The sequence below is a fragment of the Delphinus delphis genome, chromosome 18 (genome assembly GCF_949987515.2).
Source record: "Delphinus delphis chromosome 18, mDelDel1.2, whole genome shotgun sequence".
In the NCBI taxonomy this organism is placed as follows: Eukaryota; Metazoa; Chordata; class Mammalia; order Artiodactyla; family Delphinidae; genus Delphinus; species Delphinus delphis.
Genome location: NC_082700.1, coordinates 7,651,052 through 7,674,799, shown reverse-complemented (window position 1 = coordinate 7,674,799; position 23,748 = coordinate 7,651,052). Strand labels below are relative to the sequence as shown.

At 45.1% G+C, this 23,748-nt stretch overlaps 1 protein-coding gene across 1 annotated transcript in view; it reads right to left on the bottom strand.

Annotated features, from left to right (window-relative positions):
- Window positions 1-2,327: 2,327 nt before the first annotated feature.
- TEX26 (testis expressed 26) overlaps window positions 2,328-23,748 on the bottom strand; it is a 38,788-nt gene continuing 17,367 nt past the window's right edge. The window contains exon 6 of the mRNA XM_059996184.1: window positions 2,328-3,032. Within this exon, the coding sequence (XP_059852167.1) occupies window positions 2,830-3,032 (203 nt within the window). The 3' untranslated portion in view covers window positions 2,328-2,829. The remainder of the gene's footprint in view (window positions 3,033-23,748) is intronic.

Sequence of the window (23,748 nt, the reverse complement as noted above, 5' to 3'; positions counted from 1 at the left end):
GGTGAAAAGGTCACCCTCAACCAGGAAATGTCCCATAACCTCTGACAATGACTGAAAAGTTCTCATGGAAGCCTGGAAGACTGAAAAAGTGTTTGCTGGGCAAAGTGAAGGTCGGAGTACGACCTACACGGTTGAACTCTCTATGCACTGACTTGAGAGGTGACCGGAAATAGATTGTTCAGGAAGAACCTCAGTGGCTGAGATCACACGGGGGCAATTCGTTTCAAATATTCTGACCCGTTTGACATCATGACTCAATGCACACTAGGCAACAAAAGTTTCCCAATACACGACTTGTGCTTATTCAGAAGATGCGCTCTGATATTAACTAATAGCTGTCATTGTTTTAGATGTCAGTCATATTCCAGCAAATCAGTCTCCTGACCCATTAATTGATCTCGCCCTCACTACGAAGATCCCTGCCCTGAGGAAAGTTCCTTTTGATATATTATCTGCATAGGTCACAATGGCAAAAAGAACAAAACCCCAATTTTTTTTTTCTTCCCCGCCGCGCGGCTTGTGGGATCTTAGTTCCCTGACCGGGGATCGAACCTGGGCGGGCCCTCGGCAGTGAAGGCGCGAAGTCTCAACCACTGGACCGCCAGGGAATTCCCTATTTTTTAATCTCCTCATCGTCCATTTCCAAGCTCACTGTCCAGCATTCATCCCATTTCTGCTCCTCGGGCCCCGTTTACTTCAATCACTTGGGTAGCCTGGTGTGCTGTTTCCTCCACGTGGGGTGGCCTCCACTTTGTAATATCTTGGAAAAACTCCTAGAGATCCTTGAAGGCCCATCTCATATGCCACCTTCTCCGAGAAGCCTTCCTTGTCCTCAAAAGCCAGAAGTCATGTCCCCCTCCCCGTCTCCCCATCGGGGGCACGTGTTTTTGGATACACATCTCTCTCTCTTACTGAGCTCCTGTTTTCCTAAAACTTAGTCATGAGTCCATTATCTGTACAGATTTTTCTCATTCATTTACTTAATATTTTTCTTTAAATAGACTCACTTATTGTACATATTACCTTCTTTAGCCTCATCCAAAACAATGGTAATCAGGAAATCACGGTTGGGTTCGATGTGCTTGTTAGATTTCCAGGGAACATTAACATAAATATACCATTATTAAATTAAAAAAATCTCATTTTGGTACTCTAAAACATTTCCTTTGAGGAAAAACTGCTAGTTGTGTAAGGTCTTGAGGGGCTATATTTTGTTTAAATTTGAGTTTTTCTCTAGGGCTCGGTGTAAAATACGGCTCCATAAATGTTTGCCAAATTAAAATCAGATGAGATGGATTAATTGGAATTTATTCATACCCTCAACATATTAGCATGAATCTGATTTATCCGGAGAGGCATTTGTGATCTTGGGAAGCAAAGAATGAGACTTGAAAGGAGGTGGACCTAAGGAAGGAAAATGTTGATAGGTGTGGAAAGGAGAAAGGAAAGACACCTGCAGAAGCTGGGCCCGGCCGATTTTGGGATGCTCAGCGAGGTGCGTGCCCGCTGGGAAGGTCGGTAACGGAGCAGCAGACGGCGGATGGGTCTGGATGGGTCTTCCGTGGGAAGAGGAGGTCACAGCACACCTGATATGGACCCCAGCTTTAAACAGTGTCACTGGCCACGGACCCTAGGGGGCTCCAGCGCAGCCCTAAGCCCTGCGCGAGAGCCCGCATGGCCCACAAAGGCGGTCCGATCGCCGCTCCCTCACCCTTTCCGTCCGCAGGCTCTGGTGTGGAGGCGGCACCCACCTCCGGGCCACGTCCTCGATTCCGATCGAGGGGCTGCGCATCTTCCTCGGGTGAGGCAGGCCCGCGGCAGCCAGGCTGGGGCGTCTGCCGTCCGCAGCCCTGCTCCCCCGAAGGCCGAGGTCCGGCCTGGCAAGTCTGAGCTCGAAGCATTAGCGGCTCCCCCAGGATCGCCACTGCGTTCAGGTTGCTGCCCGGACCCCATCCCCAGACACAGTCCTGTCAGGGGTCTCGGTAAGGAGACTTGGGTCCCCCTCCACCCCCATTGCCCATGACCCCACGTCCAATTCCCTTCTCAGAGGTGGCACCAAAAGCGGGCCAGGACTTTTGGGGGTGTGGAGGCAGGATCTCTGCCTTAACTGACCACGACGGAAGGCATCAAACTGAGCCCTTCCCACTCTGCTTTAAGTAAAGGGGGGGAAAAAAGAGATCCCTGATACAGCCCCAGAACTACTGGTTTCTTAAACGTTTTCAGTTCTGAACAGACAATGTAACAAGTAGGCAGTAAACTATTAAGACAAAATCCATGGAAGTTAAGGATTGTAATTAAATAAAGCTTACAACAAAGTGAATCTGTCATGATAATTTTTATTGTAGTCTGTAGTAATTAGGTATAAATGACAAGTTGTTTAAGCAGTAATTCTAATTACTGTTAATTTGACAACACTGTTATGGGGGAAAGTCCCCGAAGGTGCCTGGGATTGCTGGTTTTTCCATGTGTTTCCATCTTAGGGAAACAGAGGCAAAAATAGATTTGCGACTTTTTACTTAAGTACTATGCCCTTTTGTATTTGTTCTTAGAGTAGTACTGCTCTTTCTTAAACTTCCTTGATTTAAAGATCTTGCTTATTGGATCTTTTTGAAACATAGAGGTTGGGGGGAAAACTCATCTCTTTGGTTGCCAAGTAAGGCAAAAGAAGTTTGTAATCTCATTTCAGCTGATTGGGTCCATATTTAGTCTCTGGGAAAAGGAACAAAAAGGTAGACCAGTTATCCCGTCAGAGGCCCAGCTGTAGGCCTTAGGGCAGACTGTGTGTCTTCGTCAGGGTTCAGGATTATTGGATGATTAAGAGGGCCGCCTTTAGAGCATCCTGGATGTTGCATGTAGGAATCGAGTCTGCAGAGCCTCTTTGAAGAATTTCTCACTCTTGGTGCCTTGAAATTTTATTTCATTGTAACCAAAAGAACATAAAATCTGTCTTGGAGGAAAGACCACTCTAATAATGGCAGACCTCACACAACGCACCAGGCTTGCTGGGGTCAGGTGAAGAGAGGGGCGGAGAGCTGGAAGTGAACCGTGAGGAATAGGATTTGGATGAGTGGGGGAGGGGAGAAGGAGTAGGGTGGTTTTGGACATGGGGCATTTAAATGAAGCACTCGGGACAACTAAAATGAGAGCACGAACCTCTGCAGTGTGGGGGGCTGAAGGAGAGAGAAGAGGTTGGGATACGGAAGGGTTGCAGACACTCACCCTTTTTTTCTGGGGTGGCAGAATGTAGACATACAGCTACATGGGTCATAATATTAAATTTCCCCAAACGAAGTGGTCGTAATTATAGCGCCCATCTCACAGGGTAAAAAGTGAAGGAAATGTTATCATGTATGTCAAGTAATTAGAGCAGTTCAAGGCACATAGTAGGTGCTCCAGGTATGGTAGCTATTCTTATTGTTGTTATTATTATTATTTTTTGCAGTACGCGGGCCTTTCACTGTTGTGGCCTCTCCCGTTGCGGAGCACAGGCTCCGGACATGCAGGCTTAGCGGCCATGGCTCACGGGCCCAGCCGCTCCGCAGCATGTGGGATCTTCCCGGACCGGGGCATGAACCCGTGTCCCCTGCATCGGCAGGCAGACTCTCAACCACTGCGCCACCAGGGAAGCCCTGTTGTTATTATTATTATTAAGGCCAGCCCTGCTCCTTCTGTCCTACCAAAGGCTGATCAGGTACCCTTGACCCTCTTGCCCACAGCTGATTAGAGGAGTAAAAGATGTCCATCAACCTGAGGACTACGGAAAAGATTAGCTGGGCCAGTGAGAGTCTCTCTCTGTCTCAGTGTCTAAACTAGGACATTTGAAAAGTGTTCAGGAAATGGTGGGAAAATGTTCAGGAAATGGAGACAGGACAGACAGAAGCAGACAAGTGGAGGGAGCTGAGTTACACGAACAAGGAGGCGCCAGAGTGGAGCTTTTGAGCTAGTGCACCTTGGCTCCCAGACATCCTCCGAAGCCGAAGCCACTCCCGACTCTGCCGCATGAAAGCCTGGTTCAGAGACAGCTTTCTGTTCTAAGATTTCCATGGGATTCCCTGTCATTGCATGTGTGTCCTCACCACAAAGCCCCTTGACTCGAGCCACCTTGAGGGGATTTCTGTTTCTTCCAAAAAGCCAGATTGAAAGAACGAATTGTCTCTGGTGAGGGCTCCACACATGGTTCCTATTTCCTTTTCTTTGTGCTTCTCTGTATTCTATATTTTCTACAATGAGCCTATACAATCAATTTATAATATTCTATAATGAAGACTTATTTTGTAACCAGAAAAAAAAATGCTACGTGAGTAAAAGAATTGGCCCACATGTTCGCAGCAACTAGAACATTTGCCTGGGAAAGATCAGTGAACTCTAAGTCAGATCTACGTCCAGTGGCTTTCTCCTCATCCAGTCCTGTGCCCTGGCCCCTAAAATGAGAAAGTGGGTGAAGGAGTCTCTAGGTTTCATTTTGGTTCTAAGCACTATTGCTATCTCACTTATTACCCAGCTTGTCAGAATCTGTACTCCCACACCTGTAGCAGGTCTGAGGAGGGCGGCTTTCTCCTGAGTCAAACTCAGAATTCTGGAAGCAGTGACCCTTCGGAATGGGGGGGTGTGTGTGCATGGTGGTATAGCGTTATGAAACTCTTCGTTCATTTCTTCATCCATTCTCTCATCTTGATCAGCATTTTTTTTTTTTTTTTTTTTTTTGCGGTATGCGGGCCTCTCACTGTTGTGGCCTCTCCCGTTGCGGAGCACAGGCTCCGGACGCGCAGGCTCAGCGGCCATGGCTCACGGGCCCAGCCGCTCCGCGGCATGTGGGATCTTCCCGGACTGGGGCACGAACCCGTGTCCCCTGCATCGGCAGGCGGACTCTCAACCACTGCGCCACCAGGGAAGCCCGATCAGCATCTATTAAGTGCTTGACCGATACCAGATATTGGGCTAGACGCTGGGGCTATGAAGACAAAACAGAGGACAGACAGGTGAGCCAGTAATTTTAACACTCTGATAAGCAGCAGGTCTGTTGGAGCCCTGGAACTACACAGAGAGGAAGCACTTAACGCTGGCTGGAGAGGTCAGGCTGGGGAGACGCTTCTCAAGGGAGAAGCCACTGGAAAGATAAGTATTAGTTTTCCAGGCAGACTAGAGGGGCAGTGCCTTCCAGGAAGAGACAGAGCAAGTCAAACAATCTTGACCCCCGTGTATCTAGTGTATGTCATACTTAGGAGGCTGGATTTTGTCCTTAAGAAAATGAAAAGCCACCTTAACAAGACATCGTAGGACCATTCTCTCTGCAGCACGAAGGAGAGAGATGGGGAGGGACGGAGACCGTTTGCAGGAGTCTCGGAGAGAATTGCAGAGGCCTGAACCAAGATGGTAGTGGGAATGGAGGTGCAGGATGCGTGTCGGTAACAGGGTCCCATGACTCTGGAGGCTGGGGAGATGGAAGACGGCACCAGGATTCTGGATGAGGTGAATGGGAAGAGGCGATTAGGAGAATGTGGGGAGAGTAAAAAGACGTGCAATATAAGATAATTCATTCCACTGGGGCATATTGAATTGAATCTCCTTTTGAGATATCCAGGTAGAGAGGTCCATCCAGCAATTGGAAATGGAGGTCTGGCGCACAGGAGAGGTCTGGACATGTCACCACAGGGGTCACTGTCGAGTGAGGTCACCACAGGGGTCATTGTAGGGTGAGGGGACCAGGGAAGTTTTAGGTGGAGGGCGCCTTGTTCTCATTCAGAAATGTCAGGGTCACTGAAGTCCACATGCGCAGGGAGTGATCGTCAAGGTTAGTGATTCAGAGGTGATTGGCACACAGCTTAATAAAGGATCAGAGCTTGGGGGTGGTAATAGGAAATATGAAGCCAGAGGATTCAAGAACGAGGGAGATACGACCAAGAGGCAAACTCTGGAGCCAGGCCTCCATGCTGGCCCTTGAATGACGTTTGGGAGGCGGAGGTGGGGGGTCCCTCTGTTCCTAAAGGTCCAGGGCAGCCTTCACTGGCTGCAGAATCTCTCCTCTTGGCTGTCTCACTGGCTCCTGGATCCCACCTTCCAAATGCTGCTCCAGCCTGGTTTCCCCAGAATGACCCCCACTTTGGACCATCCTCAGAGCCTGAGTCCTTTTTGACTCTTTCTACTGCCCACTTTCCTGGAAGCAGAACCACCATTTGACCAGCTGCTCAAACTCAGAAGCTGAGTCATTCTTCTCCTCTGTCTCACCTTCCATCCCCAGCCACCAAGTCATTCAGTCCTCCTACTACCCTCTGTTACCACGACCCACAGCCTGGGTGGTTTCTGGGTCTCCCTGACTCTTGCTGCTCTCATCCTTGATCTTCTTGACCCCAGATCCACTTTCCTGAAGCCCCCTTTCCTCACCCCATCCCTTTGCTTGGAGCCTAGGGGCTCCCCACTGCTCCATGGTCTGTACACACATGCCCCTCTCTGGTTTTCTGACCTTGGACAAATTGTTTAACTTCTGTGACTTTAATTTTAGTGTCTGCGAAGTGAGGAGGTTCGACCAGGTGATCTCCCAGGTGCTTTTTATGATTTCTTTGCTGCACCTCGAAGACTCTCCTCATCTCACACCTGTTAGGGTGTCTATTATCCAAAAGACAAGTAATAAGTACTGGCCAGGATGTGGAGGAAAGGGAACTCTTGTGCACTGTTGGTGGGAGGGTAAACTAGTGCAGTCACTAAGGAAAACGGTATGGAGGTTCCTAAAAAAATTAAAGATAGAATGATCCAGCAATTCCACTTCTGGAAAGCATATATATCCAAAGGAAATGAAATCATTGTCTCAAAGAGATATCCATACTCCCCAGCTGACAGTAGTGTTGTTTACCATAGCCAAGGTATTGAAACAACCTAAGTGTCTGTGGACGGATGAATAGATAAACAAAATGTGATATATACACACATATACATTATATCTTTAATGGAATATTATTCAGCCTTAAAAAGGAAGGAAAAAAAGAAGGAAATCCTGTCATTTGCAACAATATGAATAATGAAACTGAAGGGCATTATGCTAGGTGAAATAAACCAGACAGAGAAAGACAAATACTGTATGATATCACTTATATGTGGAATCTAAAACAGAAGTCAAACTCATGGAAACAGAGAGCTGAGTGGTGGTTGCCAGGGGCTGGGGGTGGGGAAATAGGGAGGGGTTGGTCAGAGGCTATGAACTTTCAGTTATAAAGTGAATAAGGTCTGAGGATCTAATGGATAACTTGGTGACTGTGGTTGATGACAATGTAGTATTGATATAATTGAAATTTGCTAAGAGAGTAGAACTTAAATGTTCTCACCAAAAAAAAGGTAGGAAAAAAAGGACTTTCCTGACCCCAGTTCACACAAACCCTGAGGCTTCTGGGTCTCCCCACGGTCCAGGAACACCCGGTGTTAGCTTCATCTAAGACCTTCTGCTCTCGTTGTTCCCACCTGAGGCACCTCCCTGTTGTAGCAGGTGTGCAAACTGACATAGACGCCTCAGCTTTAAGTCAAGGAGTGTGCTCTTCAGTGGCGGGTGTGGGATCTATCTCTCAACCAGTCTGCTCTTCTTTGAATCTGACCAAGACTAGTCAGTGAGGTGGGGACAGATCATGTTATGGTATAATAAAAAACCACCTAATTCTTAACTAAATGTTTTCATGATTCTTGTGACTATCAGTGGCGCTCTCACCAGGAACATCCTATAATTCATAGTTTGTGTCCTCTCCCCCCAGATTCATATGTTGAAGCCCTCATCCCCAATATGGTGATATTTGGAGATGGGACCTTTGGAAAGTAGTAAGGTCATGAGAGTAGAGCCTTCACGAATGGGATTAGCGCCTTTACAAAAAGAGACCCAAGAGAGGTGATCTCTCTTCACAATGTGAGGAGACAAGGAGAAGTCAGCTATCTATAAACCAGGAAGAGAACTTCAGCAAGGACCCCACCACACTGCCACCATGATGCTTGGGTTTCTAACCTCCAGAGCTGTGAGAAGTAATGTTTGTTGTTTAAGCCAGTGTATGGTATTTTGTTATGGCAGCCCTAGATGACTGAGACAGGCTCTTTTGACGATGAATTTAGGTTTGTATTGACATATTTAAGTGGAGTCATCACAGGTTATTCCTCTGTGCCATCCCCTCCCTCCAGCCCTTTTAATGGGACCTGTCTGCCCCTCACCCCACTCCCAGTGTTTGTTTTTGCCCAAAACCACCTTCTCTTTCCTCTTCATGCCTTCCTGTTTCTTGCTCTTGTTTTTCCAACCAGCGTACATCAGCTCCCAACATCTGATCAGGACCTCTTCTGGGGAAGACCCATTGAGCCCACTTTCCAGTTGACCAACCAGCCTGCCTCCTGGCCTCTGACCTGGGCATCCTTTTTGCTGCTCTGACCTCAGACCGTCAGCAGCTATGGGTGGAGTTTCTCGTTGCCTGCTCTAGTCCACACGGCTCCATCACACTCGCCCCACTCCATTCCCCAGCCTGCTTCAACACACACACAGAGGGGATACTGAAGAAGTCCTGTGTAAATAGGAGTTTTAAAAAGCTGCGCAGTTCAGACGAGAACTAATCCAAACCATCACAGGGGTGCATTTGTGTGGCGGCCAGATCAGAGCCAACACTAACATCCTCTCCTCCCTTGGAGTCTGTCTGCAGAATGTGCTTCCCAGGCTGGGAGACATCAGCCTGTTTCAGATCACAAGCTGGCATGCCCTGGTTGCCCATGGCAACCCAGCTGCACTGGAGTGTTCGCATTTGTAAATGTGTGTGGGCTTAAAATTATATTATTGATTCTGTCTGGAAGATGATAGTCTGATTTGTATATAGCTCTGAATAAATTACTCATTATCCTTTACAGCCATCAGAGTATGAGTCTCTTTCTCTTTCTCTTTTTTTATTTTTTATTTTAGAGAGACAGCAAATTGTGTCAGCAGATGTGAAATGAAAAGCTTCCCATAACAACCATACTAAGAAATCAACGTCCAGGGCACCATCCCGGGAAGTAGTCTGGGTGTTACTGAATAGATAAAAAATGGAATGAATTGGGGAGGGATGGAACCTATATTGGGTAGTCTGTTTCAAAGGGACCATAAGGTATAGTTTGAGTTACAATGAAAAGCAGACAGGAGCAGAGGGAGATGCAGCCCCACCCTGGACTTGATCAGTTCCAGCTGAACACAAGCTTTCTCTTGGTTTTCTTTGATGTGTAGTATATACTCGGGCAGATTGAAGTGTTGTTCCAATTCAACACTCCTCCCTGTATCCACGCTTTTTGCCCTGTAGCTCTGTAGATCATCCCAGAAAAGCCCTTGACTCTGAGCTTGATCTTACAGCTTGCTTTGACTAACTAGCTAAAGTGGCAGTGTGCCAGCTCTGAGTCTTGGCTTTAAGAAGCTTCAAGAATTTCCACTTGCCCTCCTGTGTTTTTTGTCATTAGTGTGAGAAGAACTTCCCTTGAGTGGGACCCACAATGAATACATGTGGAACACTCACCTCTTCACCATCAAACCCAGCCAGATCGATGGCTTGAAGCACTACCCCAGCAATACCTAGCCCAGAGGAGCCACTTCAGCCAAGCTGCAGGTGCATGGGAAATAAATTCTCATTGCCACCAAGATTTTATAGGTGCTTGTTATGCAGCAGTAGCTGACTGTTAAAATCCTCCATCTTTTCAACATCACAGCCATCAGTGTCACTGATGTTGGAAAAGAAAAGAACAACATCTCTCAACTCTTCATTTCAGTAGTTGCTGATCACAAGACTTACTGAGAGAAAATGCAGACCATGCATCACAATTTCAATTCACGCTGGGCCTTCATCGTGCACTGGACCATTGAATGTGGCATTGCTACCAGGAGCCGTAAGGAAGCCAATGTAACTGAGAGAAGCTCCAAGTAAATTGTAAGGTTTCATCTCTACTCTTTTAGTGCTCATGGAAGTCCTGCCGAAAGATTGGTGGGCTTGTTTGAATTGGGGAGGAAGAGTGGCATCATAATTCTCAGAAAGCACTGTCGATGTTTCTTTCAGTTCATCCCCAAATGAACACCTTTATCAGAATGTCCCATGTTATTACCCTCAAGCTCTTTCTAAACTTCCATGTTTCCACTCTCCAGTCAAGGGATGTACCATACAAGCACACTCAATCATTTTCAACAAATATTCGTTGAGCACCTACTGTGGGCTGGACACCTATTGTAGGAGCAGCGTGCTCGATGCCATGTTGAATAAAAGAAGAGTGGTTGTGATGGGCAGTTAGGGAGGGTAAGAGTCAAGACTGACTCCCAAACGTCTGTCATGAGACACCTGGCAGATGGAGTGCCATTTACTAAGATGGAAAACCTGGGAAGGGGCTGGTTTGGGGGAAAATAAAAAGCTCGGTTTTGGGCGTATTATGTTTGAGATGCTTCTGAGACATGAAAGTAGAGCTGTCACGTGGGAAGTTAGACGTCCGAATATGGAGCTCAGAGGAGAGAGGTCTGGGCAGAAGATACCGATTTTGAGGGTTGCCAACGTGTAGATGGCATTTAAAACCACAGGACTGAGGGAGCACACACAGAGAAGAGAAGATGGCACGGGCTGGGTGCTGAGGAACCCTAGTATTTCAAGAACAGGCAGACGGAAGAGGCGTAAGTACGGGGGCTATAAAGGGGCAGCTAGGGAGACAGGAAGATGGGCAGTGGAAAACATAGATGTCTGCCCATCATTCCCACCCAGTAGCCATCCCCCCCCAGCGCTCCCCTGCTAACGGAACTCTGCCTCATGTAGGTCTTGGGGGTCATGCCCTTCATGAGAGGCAGAGCTTCTCCCCATTCTCGGGGGGGTGAATCGTGGGGTCTGAGACAACCATGGTAATCTGCTCTCCTTGCTGGCTTGGGTTTAGTCATGAGCATGTGACACAACTTTGGCCAATCGGGTGTGAGTGGAAGTCCACTGGGTGGTTTTGGGAAAGGTTCCCATGCTTTTGAAAAGTGAAGGAAGGGAGAAAACTGAGTGCTTTTCCTGCCTCAGATGTGGCCTCTGGATGGAGAGGCTGCAGCCATCTTGCCAACAGGACACATGTGAGTCCCAAAGCCCAAACAACAAAGCTACAAAGGATATTTGTGTTCAATTACACCTTTGAATTGTTGAATTAACCAAGTGTGGAGCACTCCCTACCAACAGATTTATTTTGTAAGGTAATCGATTTTCTAAATATTCGGGCATTGTGGGTCTTCTATGACCTGTGTGTAGCTCTAAGCATCCTAGGTGGTACCTGTGGTTTCACACGACAGAGATCAAGGTGACTCATGCCTGCTGGTCAGATGATTGTGCCAAGGGCTTGAGGGTGACGTTTCGCTCAGAACTTAATGGTTTCTTTTACCTTATTTGAGGGAATAGTAATTTCCCAAACTTTTAAGTGTATTGTTTGTCACTCTTAATACTGATTTAATATTATGCGTACAGTTTGTTTCTTTCAACAAAGACAAAATTCTTCTGCCAAGCTAAAAGCATGTTTTATCTCAGCAATCTCAGAAGAAATGGGTCACTTTTAATTATGACATCGCATCCACACCTGGTCAGCAAGAAGGATGCTGAGAAAGAGAGCTGGAAATATTCTAGGGTTTATTTTCCAGCGAACATGATAAAGATTCAGGATAGGGCAATGCAGGAAGGAAACATAGATATCAAAGGGTCAGAACAAAGAGAAAATGAGGCAGGAACTTAAATATAAATAAAGTGCCCTGAAGTCAAGGTGTTTGATGACACTTAGTGCCTTAATTAACCAGATTTTAAGATAATGACTGTATATCTTCAAATGGTTTGGGCCATCCTTACAGCTCTTTGAATAGTGTTTTTTTTATTCAATTAATGCTTCTGAAAGAGCTTTAATTTTACATTAATCAAAAGCCTTCATGATATTCTCAGGATTTACTCAAATTCAAGGGTTCTTTTTGTGTTTTTTTTTTTTAAGTGCAATTAAGTTATCAAGGCAGAGGCTCTGATTGCAGGGACAAAATTCCATAGCAACAGCTAGCTGAGCACACTAAGCCCCGTGCACTGCTGCATCCCATGTTTGTGCCAGGCTGAGGGGGGCATGTGGTCAGTCTTTACAATGAATGGGACAAACTTCCCTTTACCTTCCTCCTGAGGAGCAAAACCTGCTTCCTTGACAATGTAAATAGTTACCTTATAATACCCATTTTTACTGCAAACAGCTCTCTGCCTGTACCCCAAGCAGAATTCTAGAAAAGTCTATGAGATTAAAAAGAAAAGAAAAGAAAAGAAAGAAGAGAACGTTTTCTTACCTGTTAGCATGAGATGTTTCTAACCTTCCCAAAGCAGAACCTGCTCTTCTTCCTCTCCAGTTCGTGGTATCAGACAGCAAAACCTGCCAGGGACTCCTGTACTGATTAGAATCATGTCTACTCTGTCCCCAGGGGTAATTACTGATTCTCACAGAGATGCCAGGTGAAGAAAATCTTGCTACTTTCTTGCTGGGAGCAGCCAGTGCTGATGAGCTGTACCCACAGTGGTGGCTCACTCCTCACTGTGCCAGGATTTGTAACTGGAGTACCTGGGGAGGTTCCTCCTCTCTCCCCTCCCCCCTCCCCCTCCCCCTCCCCTCCCCCCCTCCCCCACCACCCCGGGTGCATTAATCCCATCACATGTGAAGGTAATTGATGCTAACATGAAGCTGGGAGGTGGGGTGGGAGGAAATGCCAGGGAGTGAACAAAGAGGAAAATAACTGGTATTAAAAATGCTCTCTTACCATCTTGTCCTGCCAGGGTGCAATTAATAGTAATTATGTGTGGGTGCTATCCACTGTCCAAAATGGAACCCTTGATTACCCAATCCCACGCCTCCTCCACCTGCCCTGTCTCACATAACAACTCCATTTTTCTAATTGCCTAGGGAAAAACCCTTGGAGTCATCTCCCTCCCCTCTTTTTTCTCCCAAGCACACATTCAGTCCACCAACAAACATTATTTGTTCTACCTTTGAAGTGTCTTCAGAATCTAGCCACTCCTCACTTCTGCCACCAATACCTCCTAGTCCAAGCCACCCATGTCTCTCACCTGGACCTTGGCAGTACCTCCTGACTCGTCTCCCGGTTTTCATTTCTGCCCCCACTACAATATGTTCTGTGTAAGGAGTGGTCTTTTAAAAACAGAAGTTGGACAATGTCAACCCTCTACTCAAATACCTGCCATGCTCCTCATATCATTCAAAGTAAAATCCATAACCTTGGAGGCCTCTCTGATCTGCCCTTCTCCCTGTCTGACCTCATCTCCTACTGTTCTCCCCTCACTTCTCCAGGACAACCTTGACCTTCTCTTAGAACTTGCAGGGCTTCTGCCCTTGTTCCCTCTACCTGGAAAGTCCTTCCTCCAAACATCCACAAGCTTCTCCCCTCCTGCCTCACTTCTGTCAGGAGTGAGCTCAGTGCCACGTTATAGAGGCCTTCCCGGCCACCCCACCTAAGATAGCAGCCCCCATGCCTCTCTGTCTTTAGCCTGCTGTAGTTTTCTTCATACTCCTGAATTCAACGTTGTATTATATATTTACATGGTGTATTATATGTATGTGAAACCCACTTTAAATGAAAAGACACAGATGGGTTAAAAGTAAAAGGATGGAAAAATATACTGAAACTAACCAAAAGAACAGAAATAGCTACATTAATATCAAAGTGGACTTCAGCATATGGAATACTATGGAACATAAAGAGGGAGATTGTAGTGATACAGTGAAAAAAGGGATTTTCCTGAAACCCTACACAACTGATACATGCTAACAGGGCTACCATTGTCTAGAAGGGATGTCACCAGCCCCTTCCAGACACGGCAGGCACTCTCCAGTTCACCATCGTCCTCACCACTCCCTATGGCCTCACACCTGGCCCGCTGCCCTTATTTCGGTCATCTGCCAGGCCGCTGTAGGCATTACGCTGAGACTCTTGCTTGTGAAAATAGTATAATTACAATGCCATTGCCTCCAGGAAAGACCGAGGCCCAACATCATTCCAGCAACCTTCCTGGCCCTTCAGGCTGGGCTAGGCAAGCTTCTCAGAAATCCCGTAGCACCCTGTGCTTGGCTCTATCATACGTCTCTTCAGAGTTTATTGACAATTCTTTCTGTATTAGTTAGAACACTATTGACTCCCAGCTCAATGCCGCTTTCGTCAAAAGGGGACATGAATTGGCCCGTGTGGCTGAGGTGCAGCTGGACTCAAGGACTCACTCCAGTCTCGTCAGGACCCTCCCTCTCTTTCATGCATCCTCTCCCATGTCTCCATTCTCTGGCTGGTTGTCCCCATGAGGCTGGAAGAAAGACCACGGGTAGCTCTGGATGTGTCTTACAGCCTCCTAAGCACAGAGGAAAGAGAGCTCTGCCCACATCTCCACTGAGGAAAACCCGGGCTGGACCCCAACGGTGGCCAGAGAGGAGAGGTACCAAACATGGCCCAGGCTGACTGCAGTGAGTTTTCAGCTGACATCAGAACCATGTGCCTGGAGTTGGGGGCAGGGAGTGCCCCCGAAGTGGGGTGCACCACCCTGGGCTGGTAAATGTAACATCGCTAACTTGTCTGTATTTCCCACTAGACTCTTAAATCTTTAAGAATGGTTATTCTGTCTTTGATTTTGGTATCTAGTACAGCACAGTGTCTGGCACAAAAGACTTAAAAATACTTTATTTTTATTTTTGGCCATGCCATGTAGCTTGTGGGATCTTAGTTTCCCGACCAGGGATTGAACCTGGGTCCTCGGCAGTGAAAGCTCGGAGTCCCAACCTGGACTGACAGGGAATTCCCTGAAATATTTTGTTTTAAATGTTGAATGAGGGATAAAGTTTGAACTGTCATAATCATACACCTTGGATTTTCTGGAACCATCCCAATTCATGAAATGTGATTATTTTTTAAAAGATGATTCTTTAAATGAATAAGTTCGCTGTTTTATAAAGTGTTCTATAAAATTACATTCAGAAATCGTATTCAGTACTTGGCCACACACTCTGCTTTTGGTTTTGGTTGAGAAAACCTGGCCGGCTGTGTTGGTTATATTCTGTTTGGCCTCCAAATCCCCTTAATACCTTCCCTAGCCCACTCTGTGCCACTGGAGCCTGACCCTTTGGGCTGCATCTTCCTCAGTACATTTCTGGTGGCGTCCGTTGGGCTTGGTCAATGAGGGCCGCTGGAGGAGCTCAGATTGTATCGGAGGGAAGGAGAAAGCAAGAGTGGAGTATTTCTTCCCCTGTCTCTCCCTGTTTCATGTCTCTGGCCATGGCTCTTTCTCCCTGTGACCACAGCCCCAGGGGACAGCAGCTCCTCCACGCAACTGGGTCTCACTGGGCTCCAGTCACATTGTCCATTCAGGCCTAGAGCTGGTAACAGCTTCCTTCCATTGTTAGCCTCTGCAAACCTCACCCTCAGAAGTAGTCCGTTCATTCAAGCCCCATCATGTGAAACAAATGGGGGGGATTCTGTTTCCTGCCTAGAGCCTAACTGAGCCATCCACGTAAACCTAGCAGGTACAACTTGCCACTCCCCTAGGTCAGTGTGGCTTCCTCTTTGCTGTGCATTGGAATCACCCTAGGGAATTTTAGAACAGACTGCTGCAGGTTCCATCCCTAGATTTTCTGATGCAATGGGTCTGGGGAGTGGCCTGGATATCAGGATTTTTTCAATCTCTCCAGGCCCTTCTATCGTGCAGTCAAGATTGAGAAGCATTGCTCTGGCTCATATGCCTCTTGTACAGACAGGAGATTTTTAACACATAATGAAAACTCAACTACACATGTCCCATTGTGATTTTTTACAAATTATTGCAGTCTTCAGTTGAAAGAGATGTTATTTTTCTACTCTTCTATTCGTGAAAGCATTTTTTAACAAAATAGAACAGGTTTAAACATATTTATAGATAAGAAACCAAGATGGCGGAGTAGAAGGATGTGCTCTCACTCCCTCTTACGAGAACACCAGCATCACGACTAGCTGCTGGACAATCATCGACAGGAAGCCACTGGAACTCACCAAAAAAGATACCCCACATCCAAAGACAAAGGAGAAGCCACAATGAGATGGTAGGAGGGGCGCAATCACAGTAAAATCAAATCCCATAACTGCTGGGTGGGTGACTCACAGACTGGAGAAAACTTATACCACAAAAGTCCACCCACTGGAGTGAAGGTTCTGAGCCCCAAGTCAGGTTCCCAACCTGGGGGTCCAGCAACGGGAGGAGGAATTCCTAGAGAATCAGACTTTGAAGCCTAGTGGGAATTGATTGCAGGACTTCGACAGGACTGGGGGAAACAGAGACTCCACTCTTGGAGGACACACATAAAGTAGTGTGTGCATCAGGACCCAGGGGAAGGAGCAGTGACTCCACAGGAGACTGAACCAGACGTACCTGCTAGTGTTGGAGGGTCTTCTGCAGAGGCGGGTGGTGGCTGTGGCTCACCGTGGGGACAAGGACACGGGCAGCAGAAGTTCTAGGAAGTACTCCTTGGCGTGAGCCCTCCCAGAGTCTGTCATTAGCCCCACCAAAGAGCCCAGGTAGGCTCCAGTGTTGGGTTGCCTCAGGCCAAACAACCAACAGGGAGGGAACCCAGCCCCACCCATCAGCAGACAGCAGAATAAAGTTTTACTGAGCTGAGCAAAGAAAACAATAGCAAAGATCAATAAAACTAAAAGCTGGTTCTTTGAGAAGACAAACAAAATTGATAAACCATTAGCCAGACTCATCAAGAAAAAGAAGAAGGGGACTCAAATCAATAAAATTAGAAATGAAAAAGGAGAAGTTACAACAGACACCGCAGAAATACAAAGCATCCTAAGAGACTACTACAAGCAACTCTATGCCAATAAAATGGACAACCTGGAAGAAATGGACAAATTCTTAGAAAAGTGTAGCCTTCCAAGACTGAACCAGGAAGAAATCGAAAATATAAGCAGACCAATCACAAGTAATGAAATTGAAACTGTGATTAAAAATCTTCCAACAAACAAAAGCCCAGGACCAGATGGCTTCACAGGTGGATTCTATCAATCATTTAGAGAAGAGCTAACACCCATCCTTCTCAAACTCTTCCAAAAAATTTCAGAGGAAGGAACACTCCCAAACTCATTCTATGAGGCCACCATCACCCTGATACCAAAACCAGACAAGGATACTACAAAAAAAAGAAAATTACAGACCAATATCACTGATGAATATAGATGCAAAAATCCTCAACAAAATACTAGCAAACAGAATCCAACAACATATTAAAAGGATCATACACCATGATCAAGTGGGATTTATCCCAGGGATGCAAGGATTCTTCAATATACACAAATCAATCAATGTGATACACCACATTAACAAATTGAAGAATAAAAACCATATGATCATCTCAATAGATGCATAAAAAGCTTTTGACAAAATTCAACACCCATTTATGATAAAAACTCTCCAAAAAGTGGGCACAGAGGGAACCTACCTCAACATAATAACATAATAAAGGCTATATATGACAAACCCACAGGCCATATATGACAAACATCATTCTCAATGTTGAAAAACTGAAAGCACTCTAAGATCAGCAACAAGACAAGGATGTCCACTCTCGCCACTATTATTTAACATAGTTTTTCAAGTCCTAGCCATGGCAATCAGAGAAGAAAAAGAAATAAAAGGAATACAAATTGGGAAAGAAGAAGTAAAACTGTCACTGTTTGCAGATGACATGATACTATACATAGAGAACCCTAAAAATGCTACCAGAAAAGTACTAGAGCTAATCAATGAATTTGGTAAAGTAGCAGGATGCAAAATTAATGTGCAGAAACTCATGGACACCAAGGGGGGAACGTGGCGGGGGGGTGGGCGGGTGTTGTGATGAATTGGGCGATTGGGATTGACATGTATACACTGATGTGTATAAAACTGATGACTAATAAGGACCTGCTGTATAAAAGAATAAATAATATAAAATTAAAAAAAAAAAGGAGACAACCAAGAGCTAGAGCTAGGCTGAATGATAAGGTTCAGGCAAAAGACTGGTGATAGTTGGGGGGTACGGAAGGCTGAGGGAAGGGGAAATGAGTGAAGGTGGTCAAAAGGTACAAACTTCCAGTTATAAGATAAATAAGTTTTGGGGAATCTAATGTACAGCATGGTAACTATAGTTAACAATACTGTATTGTATTTTTGAAGGTTGCTGAGAGTAAACCTTAAAAGTTCTCATCACAAGGAAAAAAATTGCAACTATGTGAGGTGATGGATGTCAACTAAACCTATTGTGATCATTTTGCAATATAAACATATATCAAATCATTATGTTGTACACCTTAAACTAATACCATGTTATATGTCCATTATATCTCAATAAAACTAGAAAAAAATGGGAAAAAAACCCTATTTATAGAACAGTTTTTTTCAAGAGGTTAAAAACAAAGAACAGATGTTTCTGGAAAGCATAGAAACATGGACTTTTTGGGATAGGATGTGTGTGTGTCGGCAGGGGGCAGTGAGTTTTGCAGGAGGTTAGAAAGAGAATCAAAAGAGCCATCAGGGTACACAAGAGAAAGAATTTCAGAATCATTATCTGTGTTGAAACACTGCTCTCTTTGAAATATAATAATGAAGGTACATAATTAACTCACGTCAAGTACATTGATCTGGTCTTGACAATCTGCTCTGAAAAAGGAACATATTAAAGCACTCATTCACATCCTTTGGCACATTAAAATAAGCCGCGGCCACTGGCCTCGTGAGAACCTTTGAAGTGTTCAACGTTTAAAATGCCTTCATTATTTGGCAGGTTTTAAAATACAAAAGGACCACAACAACACTCCCCTGTCTTAGAAGACAATCACTTTTTAAATGCATTTGTCAGTGGTGATCAGACAATATTTTTAAGAGGGAAAACGGATTCTACCAAGCCTTTCATTTCACTTTGAGGGTTCCAGAGACGTCTCATCTAAATAAATACTGTTCCTGTATCTATTAGCTCTTGCTGTATTAATCTCAGTGGCATGCAATGGGAAGCACTTATTTCTCACTCACACTTTGTGGGTCCCTAGGGAGGGTCAGCTAGGGTAGCTGTATTAGTCCATTTGGGCTGCTAAAACAAAACATCATAAACTAGGTAGTTTATAAGCAACAAACATTTATTTCTCATATTTCTGGAGGCTGGAATTCCAAGATCATGGCACAAACAGATCTGGTGTCTGGTGAGGACTTTCTGGTTCAGATGGCCATCTTTTCTCTGTGTCCTTACATGGCAGAAGGGAGCTCTGTGGGGTCTCTTTTATAAGGGCACTAATCCCAATCATGAGGGCTCTGCCTCATGACCTAATCACCTCCAAAGGTCCCACCTCCTAATACCATCACCTTGGGGATTAGAATTTCAACAGATGAATTTTGGGGGTATGCAAACTGACCATAGCAGTAGCTCTCATCCACATGACTCTCATCCTTCTCCTGGGACCAGTGGGCAGCCCAGACTTATGTCTGCTAACATCCCCATTGGCTAAAGCAAGTCACATGACCAAGCTCACAGTCAAAGGCTGGGGAAATACCTTTCAAAGAGTGTGGAGGCAGGGAGAGATGAAGAACTGGGGACAATAGTTTAGTTTACCACAGTGTCCAAAGAAGAAGGCTGTCTAATAGTGCATGTTTACAAATGTAGCATTTCTGGCTCTAGAGTGGCAGTCACTTACCTGTTCTACAATTCTGTATGTAGTATGCCTTTCTGTTTCCAGCCAGATGGGAGGCTACATTCATCCCCAGGCTGTCTGCTGCGAGGCAGTGGGTGATAGTGGCTTTTCTTGGCTGTCCTGCCCTTAGAATACCAAAACTATCTCCAAAGAAGTAACGACAGGTTTGGGAAGAGAGTCAACTAGGTGAAGCAAGGGGATATTTTAGGTGGTGAAACTATTCTGTATGATACTATAACGATGGATATGACACTATGCTTCTGTCAAAACCCATAGAAATTTACAGCACAAAGAGTGAACTCTAATGTATATAAATTTTTTCAAAAATTCGTTTAAGAGGTCAAGGATCCCATCTGGGATTCCCGGAAGACAGCAAATGCTGAAGACGCAGCCACAACATGTCTGCAGGGATGAACACTCCAGCCCCAGACAAGGCTTTGTTAGAGGATTAACGTAAAACCAAACCACGTTCATGAGGGATCCACAACTTGAACCAACAGAAATTTATGGACTATTCTGGAACACACAAACTACAACAAGAGAGTCCATGCTATTAGGAGCCAATGGCACTCAGTCCATGCATGATCTCACCCCCGCCCCTTTGACCCCTTTTGTATGACTGACCCTCTGCCCTGTCCCTAGCCGACTCACAATGCTTCAGCCACTCTGCCTTCTGACTGTTTCTAGGACGTTTCAAGAAACACTTCAAGCTCTTTCCTACTTTGACGCCCTTGCCTTGCTGCTCCGCAAGCCTGGAAAGCTGTTGCTTATCTCTTCACATGGCTGGTTCTTTCCCCTCTTAACGGGCCAGCTTAAATGAGGCCTCCTCACAGGAGCCCCCCCATCACAGCACTGCTTACACTGTGTGTGGCGCTTATATTTTGTAATTATACTGTTCATTTTGACTTGTTTTTGATCTGTCCCTTCTTCTAGAATGTAAGCTCCATGTATGTTTTTTCACTACAAATATATTCCCATGACCTACAACACTGCCACATAGCAGGTGTTCGATAAATATTTATTGAATGAAGGATGACTCATTTTTTAATATTTGGTTTAAGATCCCAATGGAATATGGACCATGATTTGGAGAGTGTTGTGAGGACAGGAAGTCCCACTATATATACTAAACTAAGAGAGAATCCACATGAAATTACTGGTTGGCCACAGCTACAGTCCCCGGTGCTCCAAGAAAGACATAAACAGCAAAAAAGAAAAATGGGGAATTAAGTAAATGCAAATAAAATACAAACCCAGCATGAATGGCAACATGAATATCAATTAAAATGTAATTTAAGGTCAAAATCATTAACGGGGTCAAAGAGGAATAACATGTAATGGGAAAAAAATTAATTAATGAAGAAGCTCTGTATAAGTCATAAGCATTGTTAAACAACATAGTAGCCAAAAATATGTAGCAAAAATCCCAGAAATACAAGGAGACATTGATGAAAACATTTTTATTGTGGAATGTTTCAAATATTATTGCCTCAGAATTTGACAGGTCAAATATGCAATTAAGGCAAAGGTAGGAGGGGCTTGAAAAATACAATAAACTGCACATTTTTTTCTTCTGATACTCATCTAATACACAAATTAATCTTGGCATAAAAATTTTTTTGCTAATTTTCCCAAAGCAGAGATTTGTTTTTTAACTTTCAAATAGGAAATAAATAATAAAAAGTTTTTAATCCCGTAATTATTGAAAAATTAAGAAACCTCTTCCACATAATTCTTGGTTCAAAGAGGAAATCAGAATTGAAGACACAAATTAAGCATCCAAAAGAGAATAAGAAAAAAAGTTATATCAAAAGTTATTGGGGCTTTCCTGGTGGCACAGTGGTTAAGAATCCGCCTGCCAATGCAGGGGACACGGGTTCGAGCCCTGGTCCGAGAAGATCCCACATGCCGCGGAGCAACTAAGCCCGTGCGCCACAACTGCTGAGCCTGCGCTCCAGAGCCCGTGAGCCACAACTACTAAGCCCACGTGCCTAGAGCTTGTGCTCTGCAACAAGAGAAGCCTCGGCAATGACAAGTCGGCACACCGCAATGAAGAGTAGCCCCTGCTCGCCACAACTAGAGAAAGCTTGTGTGCAGCAACAAAGACCCAATGCAGCCAAAAATAAATAAATTAAAAATAAAAAAAAAAAGAAACCTACTGGATACAGTTAAAACTAGGTAGGTAGGGAGGTGGGGAGGGAAGAGATGACTTGCAGCCCTAAATGATTTTATTGTTTAAAAATAAAACAAACAGGGCGGGCTTCCCTGGTGGCGCAGTGGTTGAGAATCTGCCTGCTAATGCAGGGGACACGGGTTCGAGCTCTGGTCTGGGAGGATCCCACATGCCGTGGAGCAACTGGGCCCATGAGCCACAACTACTGAGCCTGCGCGTCTGGAGCCTGTGCTCCGCAACAAGAGAGGCCGCGATAGTGAGAGGCCTGCGCACCGCGATGAAGAGTGGCCCCCGCTTGCCACAACTAGAGAAAGCCCTGGTACAGAAACGAAGATCCAACACGGCCCAAATAAATAAATTAATTAATAAACTCCTACCCCCAACATCTTCTTAAAACAAACAAACAAACAAACAAACAAAACCCAGGGCTTCCCTGGTGGTGCAGTGGTTGAGAATCCGCCTGCCAATGCAGGGGACACGGGTTCGAGCCCTGGTCCGAGAAGATCCCACATGCCGCGCAGCAACTAAGCCCGTGCGCCACAACCACTGAGCCTGCGCTCTAGAGCCCGCGAGCCACAACTACTGAAGCCCGCGTGCCTAGAGCCCATGCTCCGCAACAAGAGAAGCCACTGCAGTGAGAAGCCCACGCACCTCAATGAAGAGTAGCCTCCACTCGCCGCAACTAGAGAAAAGCCCACGCGCAGCAACGAAGACCCAATGCAGCCAAAAATAAATAAATTAATAAATTAATTAAAACACACACACACAAACAAAATAACACAAAGTCATGATGAAATTATATTTAGAACAATTTGGATCTTATTTTTCCTTGATTATTGAGAAAATAACCTAGTTATGTTCAGATTTTCTTCATTTGAACTATTTTCCTTTTTAATCCGTCCCTTTGTCAACATCACAGTAAGAGTAAATAAAGCGATCAAGAATCTGTCGGTCTGAAAATTATGAAGAAAAACAGGATGAAAATTTCCATTTAACTATTTAAGTGCTAAATAGAGAAATTCTAGGAAGGAGGCAAATATCTGATAATAGTACTCTAAATATAAAATCAATGAGACCAAAATAATCAAAGGATAGTATGTCTAATAGCTAAAAAGACACAATTATGTTAATTATTGATTAAAAAGAGCAAACAGTATTCAAGGGATCAGCAAGACTTCCTGGAAAGAGCATGGATTTCGGAATGAAATAAACTTAGGTTTCAGTTCTGTGCTGGCAAATACATCTGTCCTCTCCATTTATTCATTTCCTCATCTTTGAATACAGGTAATGATACTTACCTAGTGCAGGTGAATGGACAAGGAATGCTATGTGTGAAGCACCTAGACAGGGCTTGGCCTGGGTGATGTGATGATAAACAAAACAATAGAGACTATTGTTCCAAAAGTTTCATCCAAGCCAGCGTCGCTTTTCTGCCCAGCAGGGTTGGGAAGCTTTGCAGTCTTTGAGTGATAACTGATCATGGGAGGCCCTTCAACTCTCTGGCCTCCATTTCCTCATCTAGAAATTGAAGGAGTCTCTTCTGGTTCTGAACATCTATGGTCCCCTAATCCTAATTACATATTTTTTAATTGTACTTTGTGAAGCTGTAAAGCTTTGTCACTTCTAGCACTTGCCATCTCTGCAGCCAAAGCTAAGAGAAAGGAAGAATGCGAGTGATAACGTGTTTTCCTATTCAGTGTCCATGTTGTCATGCTCAGTGTTACAAATGCCAGCTGAGGGCTGGATATCAGGTGTGTGGGGGGGCGGGGGGTGTTCCTGGTTTACTCTCCAGTTATGTGATTTTTGTCTAAAGCGCTACTTGATCCCAACTCCATGCAAGGAATAAATCACTGTCTCAGACTAACACCAGATTATCCTCTTACCCAGGAACTCG